The sequence below is a fragment of the Condylura cristata genome, unplaced genomic scaffold (assembly GCF_000260355.1).
Source record: "Condylura cristata isolate star-nosed mole 26May11 unplaced genomic scaffold, ConCri1.0 scaffold00026, whole genome shotgun sequence".
In the NCBI taxonomy this organism is placed as follows: Eukaryota; Metazoa; Chordata; class Mammalia; order Eulipotyphla; family Talpidae; genus Condylura; species Condylura cristata.
Genome location: NW_004567127.1, coordinates 9,525,697 through 9,541,531, shown reverse-complemented (window position 1 = coordinate 9,541,531; position 15,835 = coordinate 9,525,697). Strand labels below are relative to the sequence as shown.

Genomic DNA, 15,835 nt, shown 5'->3' with positions numbered 1-15,835 from the left:
GCTGCTTCCATGTTTTTCCAATTGTAAATAAAGCAGCAATAAACATGGGGGTACAAGTATCTTTTTCAATCATTGTTTTTGGGTCTTTTGGGTAGATACCTAGGAGTGGGATTGCTAGGTCGTAGGGAAGCTCCATTCTAAACATTTTTTTTTAAAGACTTATTTATGCACACAGAACTGGGATACAGGCCAGAGATACAGGAGCAGTGAGAGGATTCACCAGAGACAGAGTGGGGTGGCAGAACAAACCGACTGACAAAGTACACTGCTGAGGGGAGCAGCGGGCAGATCAGGAGAGGTCTGCCGTGCCCTGTGGGTCACCTCCGGGGTGGGGATTGAACTCATGCTGAAGTGGCTTTAGCTTCTAAGTTCTGTGCTTTAACCCACTGCGCCACCAGGGAGGGCCCAGTTTCTAAACTTTTAAAATACAGTTGACATTAAGTATCATTAATTTTTTTAGGTGTAATAAACATTTCTATTTTAATATTGTAAAATGCAGACATTGCATATATATTCGAAAGGACTACAGTTTTGGGGTTGATTTTTTTTTTATTTAACTACGTAAATTACAGTTATTAATAGTATACTCTGAAGAGTAATTTGAGGTAATATATAGTGGTGGAAGGAGCACTGGATTTGGTGACAGTTTTGTTTCCTAGCTCTGCCACTGTGTGATCTTAAGCAGGAAGTTTATCTGAGAATCACTTTCCCCTTTTGTAATAATACCTATGTCAGAGCATTGCTTTGAGGTTTATATTTGATGTAATAGATGATGAAATGACTTCGAACACTTAAGTCACGAGTCCAAATGAATCAAGATAACTTTGCACTGCTTTTCCCCTTTACAAAATAAACTAGAACAACTTGATATATGTGGTAAGTTATGTGGTAAAAATTATTTGCAGGGGCTAAAATTAGGAATGAAGAAAAAACTTTACATATAGGACATTTTAATGGAATTATTTTTCTGGCTTCTGTTCTACTCTGTATATGTTGTTTTTCAACCAAATTGGTAAACAAATGAAGTAATTCTATTCTTCTCAGAGACAAAGAGGATATGAAGTTACTTTCTGTGTTACTATTTAATGATGTTGTAAAAAATTTATAACCAACCTGCCTTGACTGTTTTGTAATTAGATATATTTGATTGAGGTGCTGAAAATTTTCCCAGAATATTGACTGTTTTTCTCATGAAATATACCAGAGCCATGAAATTATACTCAATTAAAAACTAGAGCATTTTGGCTTTGTTTTGGACATGACTGAGATAACTTTTGAAGGGAGTTTCTACAACAGGGCAGTTTCCAGGGCTTTGAAGACTGTAGCTGGCTGGTTCCAGTTTGCTGTCACTGTTTCTAATGATAATATGTAATATATATATATATATATATATATATATATATATATATTTTAACTGTAATTCTTACACCACCATGCATTTTGTTGATTACAACATCATTTGGACTAATGGTTCTTGTTTAATTATATAACTCCAGAAGGTTACATATTTGTGATGAAGATATTTATTTGAAGAAGACATTTCTTTGCTTTATATGGAACCTGTTATCACTCCCAAACCTTTCACAGTCTTGCATGTGGGTACCCAGTTCTGCCTTATCCCAAACTTCCTGGCCAGCATTACTGTCGTCCTGAACGGATGTGCTGTTCTATGTGGCTGTCTTCCTGTCCCTCGCTGAAACTGTGTGCTATCATTAATAGCCCGTCCTACCACAATATGTAGTTTTTTATCTGATACCGGATTGATAGATATTTAAGGTGTTTGTGGTTTTTTGGTGCTATGAGCTTCCTAGCACATCTTTTTTACATTTGTGTACTTGTAACCTGAAGGTCATTTAGCAGTGAAATTGCTCATTGTGTATTTTTTCACAGAGCTGGAATCATGCTTAGTTTTCCCCAGTATTTCCTATATAACTCTTAGAAGCTCAGTGATTTCAGTAGTTACACAAATAAAGATTGGTAAGGTATCTCGTCTAGCAAAAGAACCCCTTAGTAATATCACATTTCTACATATTAATTTTTGCTAACTCATTTCTCTGTACACAGAATACACCAACTACCTCCTAAACTTTAAACAAAAAGTTACATTTCGTAACATGAAACCTCATTTTCTTGTCTGAAATCTCAGTTATCATTTATTGGATTTGAAAAGACAGATTCCTAAAGGGTAGTTTTTACTTGTAAAAGACAAAAACAGACTTCTTTGTGAAATGACAATTATACACATACACACCAATTTAAAGTTTCTGACTTATTTTCCCATGTATTTTAGATCTTCCTTTATCTAAATATGTTGGTCTAATGTTAGGTTTACTTGCATTATTTTGCAAAGATACAAATGAATATAAAAATCACTAGTCTAGTGATAAGCAAATTTAGCCAAAAATAATTTGTTTAAGTTACTTTTTCATTATATTTATTTTCCACTCTTAAATTCCATTTTAATTTTTGGCTCTAAGGAGCCTTGAAGTTTTAAAGACTAAAAGACAGCACTTGAAGAAATGTGTTAATTGGCCCATTACTACAATACAGAAGTATAATCATATTTGAATGAGTTTAGGATTCTCAATCTTGGCTTGTATATTGGAATTATGACGGATTGTTACAGATCAGTGCAGGTCAGACCTCTTCAGATGTAATGGCGCTTCAAGAGTGTTTTGATGAGCTCTGCTGTTGTGCACACAGGATAAGAACCACAGCTCTGTTAGAATTGCACACAGCTAATTCTCCTAAGGGGTAATTTAATTCTGCTCCAAAAATTAAAATGCTTGATGTGTTAAAGTTTTCAGAGGGTGTTGTATGTATACCACTGGTGGTATATATGCCAATTTTATGCCCTTTCATTTTATTAGTTACATATTTGGTTTAATGTCATTACATTGATTAAGTATTACAACACTCATGGTTTCATGGATCTACGCTGGGTGAGGCTAATTTTTTTAAACTTAGGTCCCTCCCTGGTGGCACAGTGGGTTAAAGCTCTGCACTGTGGAGCTCTCTGCAGCCGCTGCAGGGCAAGTTTGATCCCCACATGGGGCATCAGACCTCTCTGTCTCCCCCGCTGCTCCCCTCAGCAGTGTGTTTCCCACACTTTTTTTGTTCCCCTTTTTTGTTCCCCACTCTGTCTCTGGTGGGTCTTCTCACCCTCTGTACTTCTGGCCTATATCCCAGTTCTTGTATACATAAATCTTTAGAATGAATCAAAAAATAGATTATATGCCAGTTTAAAGGAAACTTACCAATTATAGAAACACTAATAATTAGGTAGTACATACACATGGCAGAAATCATGAAAATGTCTTTGGATTGGAGCCTCAGGGATGCGCATTTTCTGGATGCACATTTACATAGATTCTGCTGCCTTTTAAAATTCAAAGACTTGAAAATTTCTGCAAACCTTCAAGTGATTGCTTTCTAACGTGAGGTTTCTTGACAGTTCCCTTGTAGCCTAAGATATTTTGTTGCTTTTTTCTAAATGACAGGTGATTCAAGTGGTGGGAAGGAGGGAGGGAGGGAAGGAGGGAACATGCTCCCTTGCATCTGCCTGTGAATCAGAGGGTTGCTGGGCAGGTGCATGGATTCCAGTTCAGAGGGGATATAGGACATTAGTGCTTTAAGTTTTCCCACTGGTACTGGATGAGTCAATTTAAATGAATTTCATGTTGAGATATTCAGCTATCCTGTACAAAAGGCCTCTGAGGTTCAGATACATTTGAACAGAATTAGTTCTTGCTATATACTTGTACCAGTAATTTATACACACTTCCGTTTTAGTGTGGTCACAGCCCACATTTAAATTCTATTACTGGGGGCCTCCCTGGTGGTGCAAGTTAGTCTCAGGGCTATCACCAGCCACTGCAACATGAGTTGGATCCCCAGCCAGGTTGGTGACCCACATGCACAGCAGACCTCTCCTGTCTCAACCTCTGCTCCCCTCAGCAGTGTATTTCAATAGATCACCTGTTCTGCTTCTCACTCTCTCTCTGGTAACTCCTACCACACCTCCACTTCTCATACTTCTGGCCTACTACACCCCAGCTCTTGTATGTATATATAAATAAAAAATACATCTTTTAAAAATATATATTACTGAGCTCTCTCTGGCGGCACAGCAGGTTAAAGCCCTGTATTATGAAGCTCTCTGAAGCCACTGCAGCATGAGTTCAATCCCTACCCCAGAGGTGACCCACATGGTGCGGCAGACCTCTTCTGACCTGCCCGCTGCTCCCCTTAGCAGTGTATTTCAGTAGATCTGCCTGTTCTGCCCCCCACTTTGTCTCTGGTGAATCCTCTGACCTATCATACCCCTGGCCTGTACCCCAGTTCTGTAAGCATAAATAAATAAATGTGTGTGTGTGTGTACACACACACACAAATAACTGGGAGTTAAAAACACCGGTGTGCTATAATGTAATGTTGTTAAATGCCCTGTGTAATTTTACAGAATGGAAGCTTCTTGCCTAGAACTGGCCTTGGAAGGGGAACGTCTGTGTAAATCTGGAGACTGTCGTGCTGGTGTGTCATTCTTTGAAGCTGCAGTTCAAGTTGGAACAGAAGACCTAAAAACACTTAGTGCTATTTACAGTCAGTTGGGCAATGCTTATTTCTACTTGCATGATTATGCCAAAGCATTAGAATACCATCATCATGACCTGACTCTTGCAAGGTAATTAATTTAAGCTATTTAATACACATCCCCCAAAGTAACTTATTTAAAAAATTTTTCATTCAACTAAAAAAAAAGAACCAATTTAATACACTTGGTGATAGTTCAGTGGCATTGCATGTTACAATTTTAAGCAGAAAATGAAATAAAAGTAGATGAGTGAATAGTAGTGAAATGACCCTTGAGTTTAATTAAGTGAATGAAAATTAACTAAATTTAATCACGGAAACATAAGTTTGATATTTTTAAGTAGGTTCAAAACTAGTGGGTCTTGCTTGGTTTAAGTGTGTCAGTTCTCTAGGGAAAACTCTGCTCTCCTGCTCTATATCTTAACATAATTGACTTTTTTTATTCTAGGACTATTGGAGACCAACTAGGGGAAGCAAAAGCTAGTGGTAATCTGGGAAACACCTTAAAAGTTCTTGGGAATTTTGAAGAAGCCGTCACTTGTTGTCAGCGACACCTAGATATTTCCAGAGAGCTTGATGACAAGGTAATCAGGAAACAGATGGAGGACTAGATGTTTTCATTCAATTGCTCTGTGTTTTAATCCTTAACTATTCTGTAGTTTATTTAATGTTGACACCAAAAAAAAAAAAAAAAAAAGAAAGAAAGAAAATGGGGGGGGGACCTATAGTTTTTTAAATAGAGGGGGAAAAGTAGTCATTTGTTTTGTTTGGTTCTGTAAGGCTGGACAGCACATTCTTCTCTGGACTGGGGAGGCCATCAAGGATATTGCAAATAAATACATGTGATCAGCATCATAACACCTGGCTGCATGTTCAAAATGTAAACTCTGTTGATATCTTCACTTAGGTAGGAGAAGCAAGAGCACTTTACAATCTTGGGAATGTGTATCATGCCAAAGGGAAAAGTTTTGCCTGCCCTGGTCCTCAAGACACAGGAGAATTTCCAGAAGAAGCAAGAAGTGCTTTGCAGGCAGCTGTGGATTATTATGAGTGAGTAGCAGAGATGCAGGATGTTATCCACCGAGCCATGCGTGGAGTCTTTGTTGGAGGCTTTTCAGTTTGGTCAAGGTTTTTAATTGATGGGCTAGCAAGTGAAAAAACCCATCAAATCATTGCTAAAATGTTAGAATTGAATTAGCAGTAATCAATCCACACCCCAGGAAAACTTTAAACTGCTCACTGGTGCCACTTAGTGGCAAAAAGAAGAATAGCATCGGTTTGTCCAAGTTAACTAGAAGTCTCAATAGAATGTTAAGAACTTCTTAGCTGCGGGCATTCCATCATTTACTCTGTCCTTGACTCTGGGCAAAAGCCTACCTGAAGGGTCAGTAAAATGTTTCCAGTTTTCTAAAATTACCCTGTATTATGATTTATCTTTAAAATATGCACACTATGGCTGTAAGCTTATTTAACTTTTTTCCTGAAAAAAGAACTGAATTTAGAAATCAGGTTATTAGATGTTCCCCCCACCCCACCAAAATCTTTACCTTTTGTTACCACTTAGGGAGAACCTGTCCTTAGTGACTGTGCTGGGCGACCGAGCAGCCCAAGGACGTGCCTTTGGAAATCTAGGAAACACACATTACCTCCTCGGCAACTTCAGGGATGCTGTCATAGCTCACGAGCAGGTGAGATGCGCTCGTTACTCCATCAGCATTTTTGAACACTGTTATTCTTCATTTTATATTACAGCAATATCTGATTTAAATTTTCTGTTTCAGCGTCTCCTTATTGCAAAGGAATTTGGAGATAAAGCTGCTGAAAGAAGAGCGTATAGCAACCTTGGAAATGCCTATATATTTCTGGGTGAATTTGAGACTGCCTCTGAATACTACAAGTTAGTCTGATTCTGTAGCTGAGGAGAATGAGTGGTTGTGCTTCTAAGCCTGTTTCCTCACCTATAACAGAAGATAATCAGTACCTTGCTTGCTTCAAGATTACTATAAGGATTGAAAGAATGTTCTTAGCTCGTCCTTAGCACAGTTCCTGGCCCACAGTGCTCAATAAGCATTATTGTACCTAACTGCAGTAGTGTGACCATTACATTTCTATTTTTATCTTTAAAGCTAATCGTTTTTAAATGAAACTAAAATTTTAAAGTCTTTACAACTTGTTTAGCATGTGTAGTGTGTATATTTATGTTTTCACCCAGTCACTGGTTTGAAGGAAACCCAGAAGAAAACCTGCCAACAAAAATGGGCCCTAATCTCCGTCAGTTATCACTGAATCTCCCCTGCAGTCCCCCCCATCCCCTGCATTTCTCCCCCTTACTCTGCTTCTCTCTGACCCTGCTGGAAGCTGAGGCCCCACCCACTCGAGGAGCTGCAATCCCAGTTTCTCTTTGTAATCCAGCAGGAGGTTGGAACAGACAGCAGAGTTTAACTTGCTTCAGTGTTTTCTAGATCGTTTGGTGCTTTTGCTAATTAGTGGGGACTGAAGACCATACAGACCTCAGGCCAAAACCAGTTTGACTGTATCAAAGACACAGTGCTTGACTGGCACTTTATATGAATTAACGCACACTATTTGTTGGAAGGAATGAGTCATTCAAATTATTGGGCCCAAAAGCAATTGTAAGTTTAAACACTGATAACAACAACAAAAGTGTTACCATTTATTAGCGTCTGCAGTGGGCAAGGTGATAGTCTAAGATTGGACATATATTCATCTACACGGTCCTCACAAAGCTCTGCCAGGTGTTTCCCTCATTTTATAGTTGAGGAAACAAGTGATAGCAAGGCTGAGTGACTTGCCCAGGAATGGAGCTGGTCATTGGTTGGGATTTGAACCCACTGAGGGGTCCATGCTCCTCCTCACTGTTACTCTAAGCTTCTCGCTGAATATACCAAGTGTGTTGGGCAGAATTTGGCTAATGTTTAAATTTGGGGAACTTAGTATTTTCAGGAATCAGTAATGGCCTGCACATAAGAATTTTAACTAAGTATATGAACCTTGTCAAAACAGAAGGGTATGATCGGAAAGGGATCGTATATGGACAAGTCTCTTAAGTCACTGCTATTATTGCAGGGAAAGTATTTTGAAATGTTGAAATCCTGTGTTGGTCTTTGGAGGCACTTGAGTGAGCTCTGTGTTAATGTCCCTTTTCTCTGGAGAACTGGTAGAATTCTCAAATTTACTCTAAAAGTGGGGGTTTGTTTTTATGTTTCAAAAAATCTTTTCACTTTGCCTAAATGTAATGAGGAAGTATGTGATATTTAGCTCCAAAGCTGATTCACTTTAAAGGAAGGAGAAAGCACCAGAGAGGAAAAGTGAGAGCTTAAAGATTACTGTAGCTCAGAATAAAAATGCTCATCATGTTAAGAATTAACTTCTTCTTTTAGGAAGACACTCCTGTTGGCTCGACAGCTGAAAGACAGGGCTGTAGAAGCTCAGTCTTGTTACAGCCTTGGAAACACATATACTCTACTCCAAGACTATGAAAAGGCCATTGACTATCATCTGAAGCACCTAGCAATTGCTCAAGAGCTAAATGATAGGTAAGATATAAATCTTTTACTTCGTTCTGGTAAAATATTAATGTGTTGTTGACTCCCTAGAATTTTCCCTTTGTTTTAAAGTTTCTTTTTAATTCCTTGTTAAAAATTCTATTTCAATCACATCCTCTGTATGTTTGCCAGCTAGCACATAGAAGAGGATTAATCTGGTCCCTTACAGCCTTGAATAGCTGTAAGTAGGTCACAAACTCAGTTGCCTACAGGCCTCCTAACCTTGAGGTGTGTCCCAGGGTAAAGGGGACAGCAGCTACTCAGCGCTGGCTAGTGGTTACCAAGCAGCCACTATGCCAAGATCCTCCTGTCTCTTTGAGGAGTTGGAAGTCCTGACTGTGGTTGCTTGCTTGGTTTGCTTGTTTGTTTATGCACGCATGTGTAGAAGAACTGGGTTGTAGGCCAGAGGTGCAGGGGGGTGAGAGAATTCACTAGAGACAAGAGTGGGGAGCAGAACAGGCGATCAATGAAATACACTGCAGAGAGGGACCAGCGGGCAGGACAAGCTACACCCTGTGCATCAGCTCCCCTGCTGGGATCCAACTCCGGCAGGGCCAGTGCTGAGACTTAACCCCTAGGCCACCAGGGTGGCCTCAGCCCTGAGTTTTATATGAAATCTTTTTGATTTTTTATATGTTGTCTAATGTACCTCCTCCTCTCTTAATTTTCTAACTGCATATCTTTATTTAGCTGTAATGTTTGCTTTAGGATGATAGTTTTATTTTCTTTTTACCTCAGTATGATATGGAAGAACTTATATATAATTGTTCAAAATTACATAATGCTACCTGAAAAGGTAGTGAAACCTTGGTGGTGCTCACAGAATGAATGATTAGTGATTATCTGATAGTGCTGTCACAGAAAGAAAATGGGATAGTTGAACTATAAGAGTTATCCCAAAGGTTTTATTTTCTAATATACTGGGTGTTTAAAGATGTTTCCCATTTTATTATGATAGCATATTCTAATACCCTAGCATTATAAAAGTATGTTTTTATCTGAAATATCAAATAAATTAAAAGCATTGTTAATACCTTTGATTGCTGCTAGAGAGCTTGTATTCTACACAGAGCTTTCAGATAACTGCATATTAGCTTTATATTATGTTGTAGAATCGGTGAAGGAAGAGCATGTTGGAGCTTAGGAAATGCATACACAGCTCTAGGAAATCATGATCAAGCAATGCATTTTGCTGAAAAGCATTTGGAAATTTCAAGAGAGGTATGAAACTGGAGGGTTGCTCTGTTTTTAAATTCATAAATCAGCTGGGGGGAAGCCCTATTTCTCCAAATCGATCCAATACAACTGAGTAATAAATTTATGTATTGTTCTCCTGCTCTAAGAATTGCACAAAACATTTGAATTCTGGGTCACAGGTATGTTTGTACAGTCCTTGATGTGGGAAGACAGGAAGGTAAGACCGGGGATGGAAAGGTTACTAAGAATTAATCATGTAACCCCAAATTAAGATGTCACAGAATAATCTGCATTATTATCTAATGTGGTCCTAGCAAATAAGAGCAGTCTAAAATATAGAGAACTCAGGAGTTGATAGAATATTATTGACTACCATGTTTTAGAAGCTTCCTTTTCCTTATTCCTTATTCCTTATTCCTTAAATGATTAATGAAAGAACTCATTATGTAGTCTCATAGTCCTGACATAACTAGGTTCTCTGTTTTCTTCCAGTTTTAAGTTCACAACAGTTTAAACAAACCTTCGCTGTCTGTCTTTTAATACTAAAGTATAAATGCTTGTGGTTGTAGGTTGGGGACAGAAGTGGTGAGCTGACAGCACGACTGAATCTCTCTGATCTCCAGATGGTTCTTGGTCTGAGCTACAGCACAAATAACTCAATGATGTCAGAAAATCTTGAAATGGATAACAGTTTGCATGGTAAGTAATAGATCTTCTAAAACCCAGTCCTGAAAGTTTACATTTAAATTATTTATCATGTTTACCAGATCCTGAGAGAATCTTATATAGAAAACTTTTTAATACCTTTTTTGCTTTACCATAGTCCTGTTAATGTAACAATACAGAGTATAGTATTTTATAGCTTTTGTCATAAATTTCAGAGGGGAAAGAATTCTTAAGGCACAAATGAAACCATTAAGGAAAAGGTGGGCATTAGGAACTTCATCTCATTTGAAGAAACCATTGAGAGAGAAAACACAAATGAAGAGTACATATTTGCAGCACATGATTAAAGAGAGGATTTATATTCAACTGCAAATGGAAAACTGAATTAAAAATGTTACCTAAGTAAAAAATAGGCAAAAGTAGTGAGTAGAAGATACATACATAGCTCAGAAGTATATGAAAAGATAACTATTTAATTAGAGAAAATCACAATGAAGTAACAGTGAAAACTATAGAGAGCATGAAAACTTAAAAGTCTGATAATGCCACTGCTGAAATGTTGTAGACCAAAGGGAGCCCTTAGTGTTGACGGGAATAGAAATTTAAAAAGAGGTTTGTACGCCCCAGCCCTTGTGCAGCCCTCGTTGAAGCTCCAGTGCAGAATGAGGTTCAGTCCCTTTGTGACTTCTGACTGGAGCAAGAATCCTAAGCGGCACGTGAGTGCACCTCCCACACTCCTAGGAAGATGGGCGCGTCCCCTCTTTCCAAAGCGCTGAGCCAGCGTCTGCTCCTGCCATCCACAGGCTGATGGAGTTCAGGTTGTGAAGGCACCACCAGGGGCAGCAGCTTGATCAAGGACCCAGGCGCCCAGAAGAAATGTCTCCACTGCAGGGTGCAGCGGGGCGGGAGGCTCAGCACGCAGGTGCTTTCACCTCAGGAGGGGGGTTACCGCCAAACTAAACCAGACAGCGTCTGCAAAAAGATCCCAGAACGGGAAGCCAGATCCCCTGGGGAAGGGAAGGGGCCAACACAAGGAAGAGACAGCTGAGAATATGAGCAGCAGCCATCTACGACACTGCTTTCAGCCATCTACGACACTGCTGAAGTGAGAAAAAAAGTTAGTAAATCTAAAAAACAATCTGACAGCATTCTAGAAAAGTTCAAGATGCACCAATTGTAACTTTGACATCCACGCAGAGGAAGCACGTGCTCGCGTGTATATCAAGGGGCACCCCCAAGGTTCCTGTAGCACATGACGACAGAAAAATTGAAAGTAGCCTGAATACGTGTCACCATTTGCACAAGTATGTCCTAGTTCTACCATGAATTAAACTACATTCTAGAACTTGGATGAAGCTCACAAACTAAGATTGCTCAAAGGAAGCAAGTTAGAGAACATATCCAGGTGAGACCATTTGCATAGTGCTACTAATCTGTACTGCTCACACATGTAACAGCCAGAACAGAAAAAGCTGCATGAAGAGGAAGGTTCCATACGGAGGGAGTCAGTCACCTTACGGGCATCTAATGTGTCAGTAATGATCCATGTTTTAAGCTGGGTATTAGGTGTCAAGCAGTAGGTCATACCTGTTAAAACACTCTTTATCTTAAAAATGATTGGATATGAAAATTTGGCTTTTAATTCCTGTTGGGAAACTACAGAGGGCCTTTCTATTTTTCTTTCTGACTGGCAGCAGCCAGATCTTAAATTGGAAAAGGAACAATGTAGTGCTGGGGAGTTTTAAAATTAAAGGCCTCTAAGCCTGTGCCTTATGTTTCTACTTAAACTGCTCTACAGCTTGGTTTTTTCTTTTTAAGATACTGTGTGGATCATAATAAACCAGTTATTATAAAACTCCTTTCCTAAATTAAGGGGTAGTGTTAGTAACCAAAGTCAGTTTCAACCAAAATGTAACTTCCCTACATCAAAGCATTTTAGGGGCATGTGTATTCTATTTTTGTCATCGGTATAGAAAATTATTATTCTCAAAAGAACACAGTTGCTACATGTCTCCTCCTCTCACATGGGTTTGTATGACAGACTTTAAAACTTCGTAACAGAGCAATGAAGAATTTGTAGTCTTGAGGGCTCCCTGGTTTATTTGACTTTATTTATTTTGTTTAAACAAAGGCACACGTCCTAAGTTTGGACGACGACACAGTATGGAAAACATGGAGCTTATGAAGTTAACACCAGAAAAGGTTAGCAATTTTCATGTCTTTAATGTCTTCGGCTGTAATAAGGTATTTTAGTAACTTTTAGTTTAAATGAAGTTATTTAAATAAGTCTTGTCCCACATATCACTTTAAAATTCTCATCATTTAAGAAGTAAAGTATAAAAATGCATTCAATATGCTGCAGTTGGTTTGAGGTATATGCATCCTTTGTAGATGTGTGAGACATTCTGGAAGTGTCTGTAAATGACTTGCTGATGGCTGCCTCCAGGAAGGTGGTGAGGTGTCAGAGTCAGGAAAAACAGTACATATAGTACATATGGAATTATATAAGTAGGAACAGCTTGAACTGTTTAAATATCTTAGCATGTAGATGTATTTTTTTTAAATTAAAATAGTAGGAAAATCAAACAAGGGTCAGGAAGTAAACATTTATTTTCCGAAGTTTACATTTTGGCTGAGGTTATTATTTGTTATCAAGAAGAGTAATTTTTCTAGCTATATTTTTGAAGACTTCTTTTTAACTAACAAATTGCTTTTTATCTAAAATGCACCTTCTCTAGCCTTTTTTTTTTTTAAAGCTACAGAGGAACATAATTGGGAAAAGGTTAATGAATCTTCAGCTACTTTCTCCCACTTTACCTTCATTGTTAAAATAGGCTTGTTCCTTTACAGTGTATTTTTAAAATACTTCTAATGAGATATGTTCATTATAATGTTAGAAAACTCCAACAAAGAAATTAAAAGGGTCATAAATCCTAGCTATTTATTCACCTTAAATTTTCATATTAATACTGTAGATATTATAATGCATTAAGAAAAACTTTTCATGTTAAATATCTTACTCTGTACATGTATTACCTTACTTTTATATCTGTTGTCATAACAGGCATATGACTTCTGAACATACTATGAGTGTGTGGCTAGTGCTCACGAGACCAGCATCTAATTGGTTGGGACTTAAACCAAGAGTTTTAAAACTCCAGACCATTCTAGTTGTCTAAAGACTCTGGTTAACTACCAAAGGACTTTCTGAATACCCATTTCTTGTGAATTGTTCTTAAATTCTTTCAATCTACAAGTTATTTTTTTAAACAAAAACTTTAGATCTACTTTCCTCCATGTAGGAACCTGCTGATGAGTAGCAAAACTAATCTGCCTTGTACCTGCTGCTGACAGGTCCGAGTCACCTGTGCGAAGGCTGGTGGGTCCCACCAATTTCCAAGAAACAAGTGATGAGCGGTGTTCTCTTAATTTAAAGTATGTTTAAGTGGAGTTAGTTCTTGGGGTCGGCTTTTTTTTTCTGATAAATGTTATCAGTGAATTCATTGTTTCAGTACTCTCAGCAGGTGAATAAGTATATATAGAGAAAATGGAGATTTTTAGATTAAGATACTTAGGAAAGGGTGATTTGGAGAGAACTGAGACACTGGCTGTCTAAAAATGTCCTTTCCACCCGTGATATTGTGATTTATAAGCAAGACACAATTTAGCTATTCAGGTGACCATTTGATATGTAATTCGGTCCCTGACTCAATCTCCCAAAACATTTGAGACATCTACCACTCCATGCACCACACCACCAGGATACAAAATCATTGTTGAGTGATAGAGATGTTTCAGGCTGTGTTAACGAGGTGACTTTTGGACGAGTCTGTGGATGGGGGCTGGTTGCCAGCCTCAGGACTAGAGGGGTCATCCCTGCTTTCAGTTCTTCCCCCACTCCAGGGAGAGGAGAGGAGCAGAATAGTGATTTATTTAATCAGCTACCCCTATAGGAAAACCCTACGGGCCGGGTTTTGAGGGTGGGAACTGGGGGCACCTGACAAGGGCGTGAAGCCCGGTGCCCTCGCGCCAGTCATCCTGTCTCTCCGCTGCCTGACTCTGAAGGTCTGTAGTGAGCAGGTGCTCTGAGTTCTGTGAGCTGCTCCAGCAGCTGAGCTGAGCCCGAGGAGGGGCCCCTGCTTATAGTCTCTGGGCCAGAAGCACAGTTAACCGAACGGGTGTGACTGGTGTCTGCGTTCCTGCGACTCTGGCCCTGGCCCTGTGCCCTGACGCGCTCCCGGGAGGTACCGGAGTGTAGATGTCAGAGCCGCTGCGCACCTGCTCTCAGGTCTTTATTAATCTGCTGCCGTTAGAAGCGGTTTTATTTAAAACCAAGCTAGAACTAGATAAATTATTACTGATGCTCATTAATGTTCTGCCTTTTAAGAATTTAAAGACAGTAATTTTATCAAAAGAAAAATTACAGTGCTATGTATGTGGTTTGGTGTTAATTTATACAGTTAAAAATTCTACATATAGCCACGAAGTCCACTGTTACTTTCGGGAATAGATTATTTAGTTAATTCACATCCAGAATAAAACCATCGCTCTGACCATTCAAATTTCATTTATTTGGGATTTTGGCGAGTTTAGTTTTCCTATTCTTTAATTCTTTTAAAAAAAATACCATTTTAATGCTTTGATGCGAAATCTACAGTATACATTTCATGTGAGTTATTAAAAATAGTGGTATGTGGCAATAGGGAATTCAAGAGATTTCAGCCTTTCACTGCTGAGTGAGTGAAGATGGCAGGTTAATATAAGAAACCAGACATAGCTTTACTGTTCTGTGCATAGCTCGTCTACAATGTGTCTTTATAATCCTGCAGGTACAGAACTGGAACAGTGAGATTCTTGTTAAACAAAAACCACTTGCTGCCAAACCTTCTGCAAAGCTACTCTTTGTCAGCAGATTGAAGGGGAAAAAGTACAAAACTAACTCCTCCGCTAAAGTTCTCCAAGATGCCAGTAATTCCATTGATCACCGAATTTCAAGTTCTCAGAGGGTATGTTTAAAATAAGTTTGTTTTTCTTGTGTTCACACTGAATTTTTTTAGTAACTTGACATAAACACTTAACACAAAAATACCTTTGTTATTCAAAGAGAGAAACAATAATTACTCCATAGATAAGTCTCTCACTGTTTGGACAGTATTTGTAGTTACTGTTTACAAAAATACTACCTTTAATTTCATTTTCGTTATCTCCCAGTAAATCATCTCCATTCAGCTCAGAAATTAAATTCAGATGTTCATGATTCTTAACGATTTAAAATGAAAAAAAAATTGTGCTGGCCAACGTCAACTTGTATTTTTTACATTACTCAAATTATAGTTAACTATTTTGATAAAAAAATGAGCATGGGAATTATTAAATATGAGTTTACTGGTACGTATCAGATGCCGCTGATCTAGCTAAGGGTCGCAGTAGAGTACAGAGATGATCAGCTTATCGAGTCCATTTGTCAAGCTCTGCGGGTGTTCTCAGAAATGCAGCCTTTTCTACGCAGATTCCTGCTGGCTCTCTAGTCAGCTTCCATCTATCTGCACCCTTGTACCTCTGTCTTGATTTTTCTGAGGTTTTTCACACGTTTCTTACACATGTGTGGCTCACAAAATGACAAGTAAGCAGAACTGGAATTCATGAAAAACCTTTGTCCCAAGTTTGAGGTCAAAACAGCCTATTTAGCATAACTGAAAACGCTCAGTTCTGAACCCATTCTCTGTTTGGACGTTCAGAATGTGAATTAGCATTTTTGCCATGACCAGCGCACGCGACTACAGCTTGTGTACACACCCGCGCTCGGGCTGCAG

At 38.7% G+C, this 15,835-nt stretch overlaps 1 protein-coding gene across 4 annotated transcripts in view; it reads left to right on the top strand.

Annotated features, from left to right (window-relative positions):
* GPSM2 (G-protein signaling modulator 2) overlaps positions 1 to 15,835 on the top strand; it is a 69,222-nt gene that overhangs the window by 48,640 nt on the left and 4,747 nt on the right. For all 4 annotated transcript variants that reach the window (XM_012730095.1, XM_012730094.1, XM_012730096.1 and 1 more), the window contains 10 exons: positions 4,463 to 4,684; positions 5,042 to 5,177; positions 5,501 to 5,643; positions 6,158 to 6,281; positions 6,375 to 6,490; positions 7,995 to 8,150; positions 9,272 to 9,380; positions 9,926 to 10,055; positions 12,154 to 12,224; positions 14,852 to 15,028. In XM_012730095.1, coding sequence (XP_012585549.1) covers positions 4,463 to 4,684; positions 5,042 to 5,177; positions 5,501 to 5,643; positions 6,158 to 6,281; positions 6,375 to 6,490; positions 7,995 to 8,150; positions 9,272 to 9,380; positions 9,926 to 10,055; positions 12,154 to 12,224; positions 14,852 to 15,028 — 1,384 coding nt within the window. The remainder of the gene's footprint in view (positions 1 to 4,462; positions 4,685 to 5,041; positions 5,178 to 5,500; positions 5,644 to 6,157; positions 6,282 to 6,374; positions 6,491 to 7,994; positions 8,151 to 9,271; positions 9,381 to 9,925; positions 10,056 to 12,153; positions 12,225 to 14,851; positions 15,029 to 15,835) is intronic.